The 14018-nt window shown below is 41.4% G+C and overlaps 1 protein-coding gene across 12 annotated transcripts in view; it reads right to left on the bottom strand.

Annotated features, from left to right (window-relative positions):
- ATE1 (arginyltransferase 1) overlaps nt 1–14018 on the bottom strand; it is an 87534-nt gene that overhangs the window by 71996 nt on the left and 1520 nt on the right. For 4 of the 12 annotated variants that reach the window (XM_061364174.1, XM_061364171.1, XM_061364175.1 and 1 more), the window contains exons 2-8: nt 13604–13667; nt 11729–11791; nt 10949–11052; nt 9821–10093; nt 4365–4597; nt 2621–2749; nt 1493–1621 (exon numbers count right to left, since the gene is read on the bottom strand). In XM_061364174.1, the coding sequence (XP_061220158.1) occupies nt 1493–1621; nt 2621–2749; nt 4365–4597; nt 9821–10093; nt 10949–11052; nt 11729–11791; nt 13604–13667 (995 nt within the window). The remainder of the gene's footprint in view (nt 1–1492; nt 1622–2620; nt 2750–4364; nt 4598–9820; nt 10094–10948; nt 11053–11728; nt 11792–13603; nt 13668–14018) is intronic. The other 8 variants (XM_061364184.1, XM_061364178.1, XM_061364173.1 and 5 more) reach the window with 7 other exon arrangements.

The raw sequence follows: 14018 nt of genomic DNA, 5'->3' as shown, positions 1-14018 counted from the left end.
ACCTTAACACAGCAGAAACCTGAATCGTCCTTAATACATCTTTATAAGTTTTCCTCCCCTATTCCATGGGTGATTAAACCCAAGTCTACACCAAAAAAACACACTCTGGCCCAAACAGCATTTAGGTGAACTCGGAGCTAACTGGTGCTCAGAACTGAACTGCAAGAAGCCATCATGATTCTGCCCTTGATTCACCACAATGTAATGACTGTATTCAAAAATAAATCCGTAATTCTAAACAAAGAATAAGTATATAAAGTTCTTATCAGCCACTCTGCAGCAACCAGATACTCAGAGCAAAAGCATGGGGGCATATACGCTGTATCCAAGCATTAGAGCTGAAAAACATCCATCATAGCAGACAAATTAAGTCCCTAAATCAGCCTGGTACAAATCTAATAAATAGCTCAATCTCTGTTGGCATGTTTTCAAATTTTACATTATTTTAATTAATCCAGCTTATATCAGCAGTTATAAAAAGAGCACAGACTATTTCTTATAGTTACAAGTCCTGTTATTTCACAAAACAAAGGGAAATAAATGTTATGGCTTTCCACAGTAGCATTACAGAGAGCTCACAGAAAAGCTCTCCTTACACTCTTCTGAACTAAAGCCAAAACTGATTATGGGGTTTTCTTATTCTACCTGGAAAGCAGCCACAGTTTGCTGGGCATCACTTCTGCAGGTATGGCTCACAAGAACACTAAAGTCTGAGTAGATAGTTGAGCAATACTGAAGTTGGACTTCTGAGGTAAATAGAAATGACAGATCTGAGGTAGCAGCTTTATTGATTCTATTAATGAAAATGTTGTGCCACCTGCCAAAGAAATAGTTGCTGCTTCTTTAGAATCCTACCAGTACTTCTATTAGTATTACTGAATTAGGATTAGCATCCTGTAAGCACTGTTTCAAAAACAGGATTTATTCATATGCCATGTGCTCTCACTGAATCTCAGACAAGCAGCTGGTGGGAATGTTTTTGCCGTGTTTCTACTGCCAAGGTGAGTTCTAATTGGGAAGTGGGCTTTGCTTAGCAATGACATGTGAATGAAACTCAAGATATTTAAAACCTTCATCTGTTTAATTAAGCAAGACCACCAAAAAAATAAGGAGAAATATGAAAAGGGTACCCAACAGCTTTAAAGCAGAAGATGCTCTTGGTATCAAAAAAGCTCTTCCATATTATTACCCCTTTTCCAGTGAAACTCTCAGTCCCAGACCTCTTTACAACCATATACAAGCTCCATTTAACTCATTAACATCAGGTTTTGAGTTATGATAGTACATAACCCTTCCCTTTTCAGTTCGGCTTCCCCTAGGCTGGAGCCTTGCAACAGAACCTTGCTAAAAACCACAACACTTCCCCCCCACCCCAAGACAGAAACTCCAGTATCTTAACATTTAGAATCACTCTTTAAGAGACACCATTTCCCATCATTTAATTGTGCATTCGAAAGCATGTTTTCATAAAGGTGCATGCAGTGAACTGTACCTCGTTCTCACCACACTCAGAAGGTGTATCCTTGTGTACAGCCATCTGATACTTGGCAAATAAAGTGGCTGACTGGTTGAAGGATGATTTGAACTGGGGGTCCTCAAAGGAGACAGGTACTAACCTCACCTTCAGAGCAAGGAAAATACAAGCAGACTGGTTTGAGTGCATATCATCAGATAACATGCTTCTGAAGGTAAGGCTAGTGAAAGATCTCCTCCTAGCCACTTCAAAGCCTCCGAAATCAGTTTTCTTCTTTAAACATCATAACCTTCTACAGGGGGAAGTCTGAAAACTGAAACTAAGCTTAAACTGACTGTTGATACCTTCAAGGACAAAAATTGTACAACACTCCAAAGAAGCAATTTATATAACCTCTTTCTTTTTTACTAAATATCTAACAACCCAACCACACATTATATTTTCGCTGCACAGTCTCAAGGACTTTTAAGATGTGTTATTTTTAATAACATATAACTCATTGCCCTGGTTTAACAATTAGGTATTCTTCCCACATATGTCTCCAAACTCCTGACTAGTTCTTTTTCTTTTGTTCTTACAGTAGAGAGGTAGTGTGCCTGACAGGGAACTGTTATGCTCTGCCTGGGCATTACAAGAAGAAACAATGTGTAATTTAGATGGAGCGCACAGATTACATTTTGGAGGGCTTAAACTGAAAGTTAAGAGAATTTATACAGCTTCTGTGACCTTTACACCAACAATTTGTATGTGTGCTCAATTGTTAGTCCTGATTATCCTTATGGAAGCATTACAAACCAAAGCCAGTGAGACCAGTCATTAAGCTAAATGTCCAGCTGGTTTTAGTTCTTATGAGATTTGTATTTTTAAGGCCCACAGCACCAACCTCCAAAAGCCTCATCCTCTCTACCTCTTACCCAGCAGCATCCACGTAACTTCCTTAACTTCTCTGTCTGCAACTAAAACCAAGTATCTGTGGCACTCACAAAAAGGTATCAAAAGAATTTGCACTTTCAGGATGTCGATTTTCTTTGATACACACTCCTGAATATACAATGGATATAAAATCCACATTTGTTTCTACTAGAAACAAGGCACACGAAATAGAGGGGAGCTGAGTCTTGCCCAAAATGCATTTGGCCTTCTGACCTGATTTATAGTTGGTTTATCAGGTGGGTCCTTGTGAACAACCATCTGGTAACGTTTATAGACCTGGTAAGACTCCTGAAATGTGGCTTTGAACTGTGAACTTGGTGGAGATGATCTCACCACCCTCACCTTCAGAAGAAGTTAAACACATTCATTATTACAATCTCATACAATAACTATATATTTATACATACAAACATCACAACAGAAGTTTTGACCTCCTGCACAAGGACCTTCACAATTTAATTCACATTAACAAATAGCCTTTGAATTTTCAGCTCCGTTTATGCCACTGAAGGTTTTAATATTTACACTGAGTAACATACAAAGTTTACGAAGCACAAATTAAAGAGAACTAAAATGCCCATAGAACTACACAAATAGTTTGCAGGAAATAATACCAAGAAGTACTATGCAGATTGACATTGTAGAGAGATTTTCTTGTCGTTTCACACTACACTGAGAAGTACTTGAAGAACCCGTGTAGGTGGTAGACTTCCATGCTCTTAGTCTGAAGACTGTTTTTAGAGCAATAATCCCAAGGGGATTCCTCGCATTTTTCAAATGGAAAGAGGAAGATGAAACAATGTTTCCATATTTAATTACAAGTTAACTGTAACAGGAAGTGAGCATCTTCCCTACCATGACTTTTACACACACAAAGAGATATTTACAGAATCTCTACATTCAAAATTGTTCCTAGTAAAAATGATTGCTCCCTAACCAAAAGAATGTCCTTACATGAACAACACTGCCTTTCTTTTCAAGCATATTTAAGGACATGGTCATTTCAAAAACCCATGTAATTTTCAGTATGGTTCTATCTTTACAAAAAGCTTTGGTTCTGATCTAGGTAACAAACAAATCACACTTGACAGCATAGTAAGCAGCAAAGAGAATCACACTGCTGGAACCATGCTCCTTTTAAATGCTACCTGCATCTTCTAAATGCAGATGATCAGATAAAGCCATCATATGTCTGTTACTGTACAACTCATCAGCAAAGCTGAAGGAGTTAGCAAGGTGGATCAATTCCATGGCTTCTTGTCAGTTATTTTCCAATACCATCACTGATAACCAGTAACTACAGGAAAATACTTATATTCAGATGGTTTTACAGCTTTCAGGGAAAAAAAAAAAAAGGGTTTATGATTAACAAAAGTTAGGAAGTCCAAGTCTTCCAGCTTACTGTCTCTATATTCCTAATAGATTTACTGGCAACCAGTATAGTTAGCAAAGTTTTCTACCATCACTTTTACAGCTTCCAAAGACATCCACACATACCAATGGCAGTTACAAAGAGCAGCTGTCTTCCTATCTGTTTAATTTTATGAACAGTTACTGCTTTCTTGTCAAGACTCATTAGCATAGATAGCTTAAGCATTTATACACTGCAGAACTAAATATTGAATCTCTCATCATTCAACACTCGGTTAACTCAAAGTCTTTCATTTTCAAGTCACACTGTATGAAAGCAATTTGCAAGTTATTTTGGTAACTGTACAGGGCTCTGTTACAACTGACTGCAAGTGCACGAGTACCCTCTTGTGGTTACACAGAGCTCACCTGCAATACACATATAATATACATATTTATATATATAAAATGCAGTACCATATATACTTCCAGACTTAAACTATTCTCATTCCATAAGGTCACAAATTCTAAACACCTAAGCATTTTAAACCCTCCTTAACTAGACATTTCCTTACTCCACCTCCAACACCAGTGAACAAGCTATTACCTCTAATTTGTGTTGTGCATCATCGGGTAAAGAGACAAAAACGAAGTCTTCAATGGTTTTAGGCTGGTTTGTTTTAGATTTAGAGTTCTGCAAGAGGAAAACTTGATCTGCTGCTTGAAGTTGAGATCCTTCCACTGTACACGTCTGGTTCTGAAGGAGTTTCTGCAGTTTTCTTTCTTTACGTATGTCCTTTGCCTTTCGGCACGGGGGTTTGCTCAGGTCAGCCCCTTTCCCTAGAGGGCACAGGCAAAGAATTGAACACCATGACTTGCAACAAACAAGTAGTTCTTATATAATCACTGACAAGAAATGGTTAAAATCACCAATAACTGCAGACTGCAGTCTGAACACAACATGGGATTTCACATTTACAACTGCAACCAAGCTCAGTGCCAAGCTCAGTTGCAATGATTCTTTCCTAAAGCTGTTTTAATGCAGCAATTTACCATGGAAACACCTCGACCACGATTCCACCCCAGAGCCAAGGATATATTTAACAACTAAAATGAAAGACTTCCTGCTAAGTCTGTCTTTAAATCAATTTGCCACATTTCCCTCTCAGAAACAAAGGAAAGATCCTATTTAATGTACAGTACGATGGTGTACTACATCCAAACACCTATAGGACAAGCCTGAAATACTGCAGGGAAAAAACAATCACAAAACCTCACAGCTACCTCCAAAACCCAGGTGGCTCCCCCACTCTTCTGTAAAAGACACACACACACACAAAAAGCATTTTTTTCTTGTCACCTGGAATCCTTATTCAGCATATAGAAATGCTGCCAACACCAGTGCCATCATCACAGAATCATTGAATGGTTTGGGTTGGAAAGAACCTTACAATTATCTAGCTCCAACGCCCTGCCAGTGCTATGTCACGTAAAAGAAGATTAAATAATGTCACGTAAAAGAAGATTAAAAGGCTATATAAGCTTCCATCTTTGCTTGAAAAATATATTCAGATTGTCTACTTTTACTAACCAGTCCACTTTTATCAATCTACCTCCGTATTTAACAACCCATAATGTTCTATTTGTGAAATGTTATTTACTTAGAACAGAAGTCAAAGCTAGAAACTAAATGGAGCACCATGGAAAATAGTACATAGCATAACAAGAACTTAGCTTTTAAAGCAGAATGAATCCAAACACATGCACAAAGAGAAAGTCAAGTGGTTTATATTCCTCAGCAAAGAGGCTGAATTAATTTTATGCTTATAATACAAATATAAGATAAAAAGCCAAGATAGGAGAATGCCAGGACTAGAAAAAATCACACAGAATCTTCTTCAATAAATAATAAATAAAAGATGGCTGGTCCTATGCTACCCATTATAAGCACTGAAAGGAAATTACCAAACAAATAATCTACTTACAAGTACTTTCAGTGCCAGGCTGTATGGGGCTTGGAGCGAACTGCTCTAGCAGAAGGTGTCACTGCCTGTGGCAGGGGGTTAGAACTGGATGAGCTTTAAGTTCCCTTCCCACACAAACCAGGCTGGGATTCTATGATTCTGCAAAGTACCAATTTTCCCAAACAGTATAATGTCAAATCAATACTGACTGTAAATCCATAAATTCAAATTTGAAAAAATTACAAAAAGCAAGAAACATCTTTCCTAACATTCTGATTTCTACCTAAAACTTGGACATCGCTGCACAAAGGGATTTGCTATTTCATGTTGTAACTGACACCCCACCTCCCTCCAGAAACAGTGTAAGAGCTGTATGAATCTGCTGCACTGCTGCAAACAGTGGTGGAAGGGCTACTCAGTTTTCCAGGAATATCTGTCTCAGCTTAGCAGCTGCTGTTGCAAGGTCCGTATAGAGGCAAAGCTGCACTCAAAACTGCATCAGCAGGCAGCTTGTGTAACAAAAAGTAACTCTAATTCTGCCTTTATTACTACTTTTTAGGGCAGTAGGAGATGAGTTGGAGGCCAAAAAAGAGCCACATATTAGAAGTCTCATGTGAGTGTAAAAAACACCCATACAGGGAAATAGTTCCATACATCTTGTGCAAGACCAAAACCGTAACAAACATGATGACAAAGTGCTGGAGAAGTCTTTAGCCATTAGCTTTCTCCTGAAAACCATGTACTGGCAAAAGACACTGGCAGCTTTTGAAAGACTTACCTTGTCATATGGGAAAGTACCCTGAACAGTGAGGTGCTTTCATGTGAAGCATTAGGAGGAAACACACTTCCAACTCCTAGTATTTATAAGAATACAAACCCAGACTTAGCTACAGCTTATGCCACTTGACTCTTGAACACCTGGAAATTACATGGAAACTGTTTTTTTTTCCCAGCACTTCTATGAAAGCATAGCTAGATCTTTCTTTCCTTCTCCTCCTTCTTACCCATAACTTACGAGCTAAACTGACATCTTTCTTGTCCTCAATCCACTTCAAACCTTCCCATGGACAATGAGAACACTGCTATCCCTTTGCAGACTGGGAACGGTGAGTGCACTGGTACTGTGAAAGCTCACTGATGGGTTAGAGTTACTTCACCTGCAAAGAACTGCAGCCCTCAGAGCCACTGCCTGAATCTTTCCTTAGCAATAGAGACATCATAGAAACTGGCAAAACACTTTGTATTGGGACAACTCTTTTAAGCATCAGTAAGGCTATAAACTATTCTTTTTAATGTGCATACCATACAGAATTTACAGAGCTTATAAGCATATTCCTGGGGCAAGCTAGTAGCAAGCTCATAATGGCTCACCCAGACAAGTCCCAGTCTGGTTTCTCCATGAGAGCTGAAATGCTGAGAGCATCTCATGGACTTAGAACACAAGTCAATACCACTTTGGCACTCTTTAGACACCCCCACTATATGATCTAGAGTTCTTACCTCTCAGCTAAGGTTTTAAAGTATTTGTTTCAACCATAGAGCTAAAATTATTCACCAGAAAAGGACAAATCCTATGAGGAAATTACAGATCTTATGTGACCTGTCCACAGGCAAACAAGTCAGAGGAAGAGTTTATTTAAAATACTCATGATACAGTTGAAGAATTAGTATTTCATCTGTATCAGGATCTGTTTCATGTCTCCTATAAGCTGAAAGTTAGCAAGAAAAACTTCTTAAAACAATGAATGTGCATGCAGACATAAGCAAACCTTCTTTCCATCTGAAACTGTGCAGAAACAGCCCATTATTCCTATAGGACAATGACCTGTTTTGCTTATAATGGAATAAAAATGCAATTAAACAATCTGATTATGGAACAAGTCTACATTTTCCAAGATGAAAACTAAACATCTTTCTACCTGGAAAATTTTAAACTACATTTGACCTATGACACAACGTACCCTAAAAAAAAATACTGAAGATTAATTAAATAAGCTTTCTGATACATTTATTATTCACTTTTCTATTTCATTTTAAACCCCCAGAAAGGAAGAAGCACAGAGCCTTGAATGACATGGTCTAGTGTGAGGCAACTCAGCCCATGGGAGGGGGGGTTGGAACTAGAGGGTCTTAAGTCCTTTCCAACCCAAACTATTCTATGATTCTATGACTATTTCTCCTCTATAGAAGTAAACCCAAAGAGCACAATGACTCAAGCTTTCTTTATCTGTATTTCCAGTGTTTAAAGTTTTACCTGATTTTATTTGTCACAGAACTGAAGCCCGTATCTCTCACCTTTTCCAAACAAAAGGCATACTTAACACACAGACTCTTTACCCAAGGCTGCCATCTGCTGTCAATGGCGACTTCGTTTGTTCCCCAATTGAAGTTCACGTAAATCAGAGTTTTTTATTAGTCATTTAAAAAACAAGAGGGTTCTGAAAATATGCGTGACAAAGAATGGTTTGTGTTGGAAAATAGCTTAAAGCTCATTCAGTTCCAACCCCTGCCACAGGCAGGGACCCCTTCCACTAGAGCAGCTTGCTCCAAGCCCCTGTGTCCAACCTGGCCTTGGACACTGCCAGGGATGGGGCAGCCACAGCTTCTCTGGGCACCCTGTGCCAGCGCCTCAGCACCCTCACAGGGAAGAGCTTCTGCCTAAGAGCTCAGCTCAGTCTCCCCTCGGGCAGGTTCAAGCCATTCCCCTTGGCCTGTCCCTACAGGCCCTTGTCCCAAGCCCCTCTCCAGGTTTCCTGCAGCCCCTTGGCCACTGGAGCTGCTCTAAGGTCTCCCCTTCAGGAGCCTTCTCTTCTCCAGGCTGACCCAGCCCAGCTCTCTCAGCCTGGCTCCAGAGCAGAGCTGCTCCAGCCCTTTCAGCATCTCAATGGCCTCCTCTGGCCTCGCTCCAACAGCTCCACGTCCCTCTTGTGCTGCTGCCCCAGAGCAGGATCAGGACTGCAGGGGGGGTCTCCCCAGAGCATAGCAGAGCGGGAGAACCCCCTTCCTTAATCTGCTGCTCACGCTCTAGAGATGCAGCCCAGCACACCGGGGGGTTCTGGGCTCGAGCACACACTGAAGTCACGTCATGGGAAGCTTCTCGTCAGCCAGCACCCTCAAGTCCTTCTCCTCTGGGCTGCTCACATCCTCCAGCGACACTGGTTTTCTAATCTAAAGTTAACCAATACGTAAAGCAAGGAAAGCTCCTAAATAGTTTTTTTAATCTGTTAAATCTGCTTACCTAGAAAATGTCATTTTTTTATAGAAGACCAGAAGTGTCTCTACTTCCTTAGGTCTTTTAATCAGCAGAAAGCTATACAATTCTCCTTAATCCTACAAATAACAACACAACAATATACCCGATGTGTTTCCGGTGCCAGTTAGATCTGTGGCAAGTAGCCTGTAAGAGCATAAAAAATACAGCCTTAAAGAAGTTATTCTCAAGGGTGTATTCACAGGCTGTAAACAATACAAACCGTACTAGAAGAAGATGGCTTACAGAAATGAAGAAATATAAAAACAACACTAAGATGTTTTTCTTGCGTCTTAAATTGATTTCCCACTGCTGTACAAGAGGCAAGGTTATGCCTTAACCTAACTGAGTAACTAGCACTCCTGCAGCCAAAGCTGTATCCAGCTCTTAGTCTTGCACAGTCACAGAATCCAACTCAGAGAGCTGGACTTGATGATCCTCATGGGTCTCTTTCAATCTGAGATGTTCTATGATTCTATGAAACATTCCTCAAGGTGCATAAAACCTGAGTCACCACATCCTACAGTGGAAAGAAAAAACTGGATGTCCATCTCATTCTGCACACAAAAGTATCCCAAATTGGAAACTGGTCCCAATGTCTGATGAGCTTCAATCACCTCATAGAAAACTATCAGCTGTAGATATGTATTCTCAATAAATATAATGAAAATTAATGCAACTTTCAGAAAAAACTAAGAAAAGAAGTACCATGCAGCACCTCTTAATTTACACCATAAAATTCCACAAACTAGGAAGAGTATTGGAAATAGAAATTATTACTGATGTGCTAGGCAAGATTAAACAAAGGACTTCAACAATATGTGAGTCGTGACAGTGTATTCCAATTACTACCTGGCTTAGGTGGTGCGTGAACTTTAGCCGAATGTGATGGTTCTCCAGGGACTGGTGTCTCTTTATCTGCATGTAGCCGAAGAGAATCTGATTCCACCTTCTGCACATTCCCCTCTTCTTTCTTTTCTCCTGTGTCCTGATCTTCATCCTCCGCCCTCTCAGTGTGATCCACACCCAGGGGAGTCAGTTCAGACTGACTGACATGCGATTCACCTTTGTAGGCAAAGTCACAGGTGCCCGCATCCTCTATATGAGAATCCATAGGCTCTTCTGTAAGTAATTAACAACTGCATGAGTGAATTTCAATCTGCATGACCACCACTCACATTTTGCACCATTAATACTAAACTTTACAACCGTATAGTCAAAACACAGAAAACTTCCTTTACAGCCCTGAGTCACTATAGAACAGTTTTCTCCACCAAAATGGGTCATTCAACTAATTTCATGCCATAACTTCAAGCAAATAATAACTAAAAGAAAAAAGATCAAAAAAAAAAGCCTCACATACACACAAGAGGCAAACTATAATGATTCAGAAACAAACACAAGTTCCACCACAACTGAAAATAGGTGGCTTTGCTGTTGGATAAATGAGGTGTGACTGTTGAATCACCTGAAAGAAAAACCCCCCTTTCCCTACTTGCTTTTCTCTTTTCTCTGCCACGGGCAGGGACCCCTTCCACTGGAGCAGCTTGCTCCAAGCCCCTGTGTCCAACCTGGCCTTGAGCACTGCCAGGGATGGGGCAGCCACAGCTTCTCTGGGCACCCTGTGCCAGCGCCTCAGCACCCTCACAGGGAAGAGCTTCTGCCTAAGAGCTCAGCTCAGTCTCCCCTCGGGCAGGTTCAAGCCATTCCCCTTGGCCTGTACCTACCGGCCCTTGCCCCAAGCCCCTCTCCACATTTCCTGGAGCCCCTTTAGGCACTGGAGCTGCTCTGAGGTCTCCCCTTCAGAAGCCTTCTCTTCTCCAGGCTGAACCAGCCCAGCTCTCTCAAGCCTGGCTCTAGAGCAGGGCTGCTCCAGCCCTTGGATCAAGGCATATCAGCCATTTGATCATTCAAGCAGGTACCTGATCCTCTTTTCAACCATCAGTGTCCATTTTCAAACATGAAGAATTTCTTTACCTTCACTCACTACTTTGGGAACGTCTCCTTTGGAAAGGAACTTCAGCATTTTCTTCAGAACTTTCTTGTGAGATTTGGAGGTCTGAAAATGCAAAGCCTGACACCTTAAAAAAAAAAAGATTACCACCATTTCTTTGGGGAAAGATTATTTCAGAAATAATATAGGTTAAGGAACCACTTAAAAAAATTACACTACAGATGTATTTTCTTTTTCTTAACTTTCCTTATATGAAGTGGCCAAATATTTCATCACCACTTTTGAGTTAATAACATTATACTGCATAATATCTTATACACATATAATACCTGTACTGCATAATGTCAGTCTTTATGCCATGCTTTGTGTGTATATCACAATAATCACTAAAATATGCCAAGGTGACCTCAAGCAGTGCATAAAAGCCTTCCTAGGAGGCTAATACAATAGATTCTTTGTTTAACTGACAGCCTCTCTTATTTGGGCTACTAAGACAGTGTTTGTGGGATACAGACATTATAATTCACCTGAAACCAGCCAGCAAGACAGCAATCACAGGACTCTTTCGATTGCAACCCAGATGCAAAAGGCAAGGGTGTACACTTAGTAGATTGCTTATAGGGAACTATCAGAGAGCCACTGCTGTGCCTATGCACAAACCCAACAGCACTTATTTAGCCTTCAAAGTATCATTACAAGTAGATAAACCCTTCGAGTGCTCTTACATATGTAAAGCAGTAAACACAAACGGTTGAACATACCTGAGGCAGTCAAATCACAGTAGTAGATTTTGAGCTTCTTACCTTATTGTGTATTGAGGGCAACATGTCTGATTCATGATGGGTTTGTAGACATATTTTCCACTTCTAAAAATAATAACAAAGATACATCCATTTGTTGTTGCTTATACTACAAAATAAATGTAAGACTAACCTTTTCTGTTCAAATCATAGAATCATAGAACAGTTAGGGTTGGAAAGGAGCTTAAGATCATCAAGTTCCAACCCCCCTGCCATGGGCAGGGACACCTCACACTAAACCATCTCACCCAAGGCCTCGTCCAACCTGGCCTTGAACACTGCCAGGGATGGAGCATTCACAACTTCCCTGGGAAACCCATTCCAGTGCCTCACCACACTCACAGGAAAGAATTTCCTCCTTATATCCAATCTAAACTTCCCCTGTTTCAGTTTTAACCCATTACCCCTTGTCCTATCACTACAGTCCCTAATGAAGAGTCCCTCCCCAGCATCCCTATAGGCCCCCTTCAGATACTGGAAGGCTGCTATGAGGTCTCCACGCAGCCTTCTCTTCTCCAGGCTGAACAGCCCCAACTTTCTCAGCCTGTCTTCATACGGGAGCTGCTCCAGCCCCTGATCATCCTCATGGCCTCCTCTGGACTTGTTCCAACAGTTCCATGTCCTTTTTATGTTGAGGACACCAGAACTGCACACAATACTCCAAGTGAGGTCTCACAAGAGCAGAGTAGAGGGGCAGGATCACCTCCTTTGACCTGCTGGTTAAGCTCTTTTTGATGCAGCCCAGGATATGGTTGCTTTCTGGGCTGCAAGCACACACTGAAGCCGGCTCATGTTCATTTCCTCAACCAACACCCCCAAGTCCTTCTCTGCAGGGCTGCTCTGAATATCTTCTCTAAAATAATATCAAAATATTACCTGATGAGTAACAGAAACCAAGAAGCAAGTTCTTCAGCTTTCTGCTACTATATTAAAATACTATCTTTCTAAAATTTTAGGTGCTAGGCAGAAGCTCTTCCCTGTGAGGGTGCTGAGGCGCTGGCCCAGGGTGCCCAGAGAAGCTGTGGCTGCCCCATCCCTGGCAGTGTTCAAGGCCAGGTTGGACACAGGGGCTTGGAGCAAGCTGCTCTAGTGGAAGATGTCCCTGCCCATGGCAGGGGGATGGAACTGGGCGAGCTGTAAGGGCCCTTGTGAGTATTTTCCTGTTCAGTCGTGTTGCAAAACTTCAAAGAGCACTGCAGAGACAGTTCTATTGCAATTACTATGAGAAACTAGTCAATGGCTTTTCACAGACTGTCGTGGTTAAGCCCAGTCAGCCAATGCAGTCTCTCTCTCACTTCCTGCCTTCTTCCCTTCCCCTGCTCCCAGAGGGAGGGAGAAGAGAAACGAAAGAATATAACTCCCATGGGTTGAGATAAGGGAAGTCCAGTAACTAAGGTACAACACAAATCACTGCTGCTACCACCAATAATAATAATGATAAGGGAAATAACAAGGGAAGAGAATACAACTGCTCACCACCTGCCAACCGATACCCAGCCTGACCCAGCAGTACACCAGCCCTTCCAGGTAACTCCCAGTTACATCCTGGCCATGACGTGCTGTGGTATGGAATACCTCTTTGGTCAGTTTGGGTCAGGTGTCCTGTCTCTGCTTCCTCAAAGCTTCCCCTCCTCCCTGGCAGAGCGTGAGACTCACAGAGTCCTTGGTCAGACTGAACATCTGAGCAGTAACTAAAACCATCGGTGTTATCAGCACCGTTCCCAGGCTGAAAGTCAAAACCACAGCACTGCACCAGCTACTAAGTAAGAGAAAAATGACTGCTACTGCTGAACCCAGGACAAAGATCTAAGTTTTAAAACTGGATTCTAAACTGTATCTAACCCGTCAACAGGGCTTTGGTTTTTGTTTTAAACTTACCTTCGCCACCCTCTGTCTATGAGATCCTGGTAATCTTGAACTGTCATTGAATGCGCCCACATACCTGCAATAAATAATGTAGTCAACATACTTGACTGACCATGGTCGTGCTTTAAAACACAAGAACATACACAAAAATATGACTGTAAATCTGAGTGGCTCACGGCGAGTTACAAATAAATGACTGTCATAAATTACTGATGTCAACACACAAAGTGTAAAATCACCAAAACTAATGCAGACCTTGAAATGCAAACCAACTTGCAAATAAAACTGTGGTAAAATACTGGCACAGAGAGGCGGTGGATGTGCCTTACCTGGAGACATTCCAGGCCATCGGGGCAACCTGATCTAGTTGAAGATGTCCCTGCTCATTGCAGGGAGGGGGTTGGACCAGGTGAGCTTTGAAGGTGCC

The sequence above is a fragment of the Neopsephotus bourkii genome, unplaced genomic scaffold (genome assembly GCF_033783945.1).
Source record: "Neopsephotus bourkii isolate Nb327-2 ecotype Australia unplaced genomic scaffold, CSIRO-AGI_Nbou_v1 NB_1189, whole genome shotgun sequence".
Lineage (NCBI taxonomy): Eukaryota > Metazoa > Chordata > Aves > Psittaciformes > Psittacidae > Neopsephotus > Neopsephotus bourkii.
Note: the sequence above shows the minus strand (reverse complement) of the source record. Positions and strands in the feature narration are given on the sequence as shown.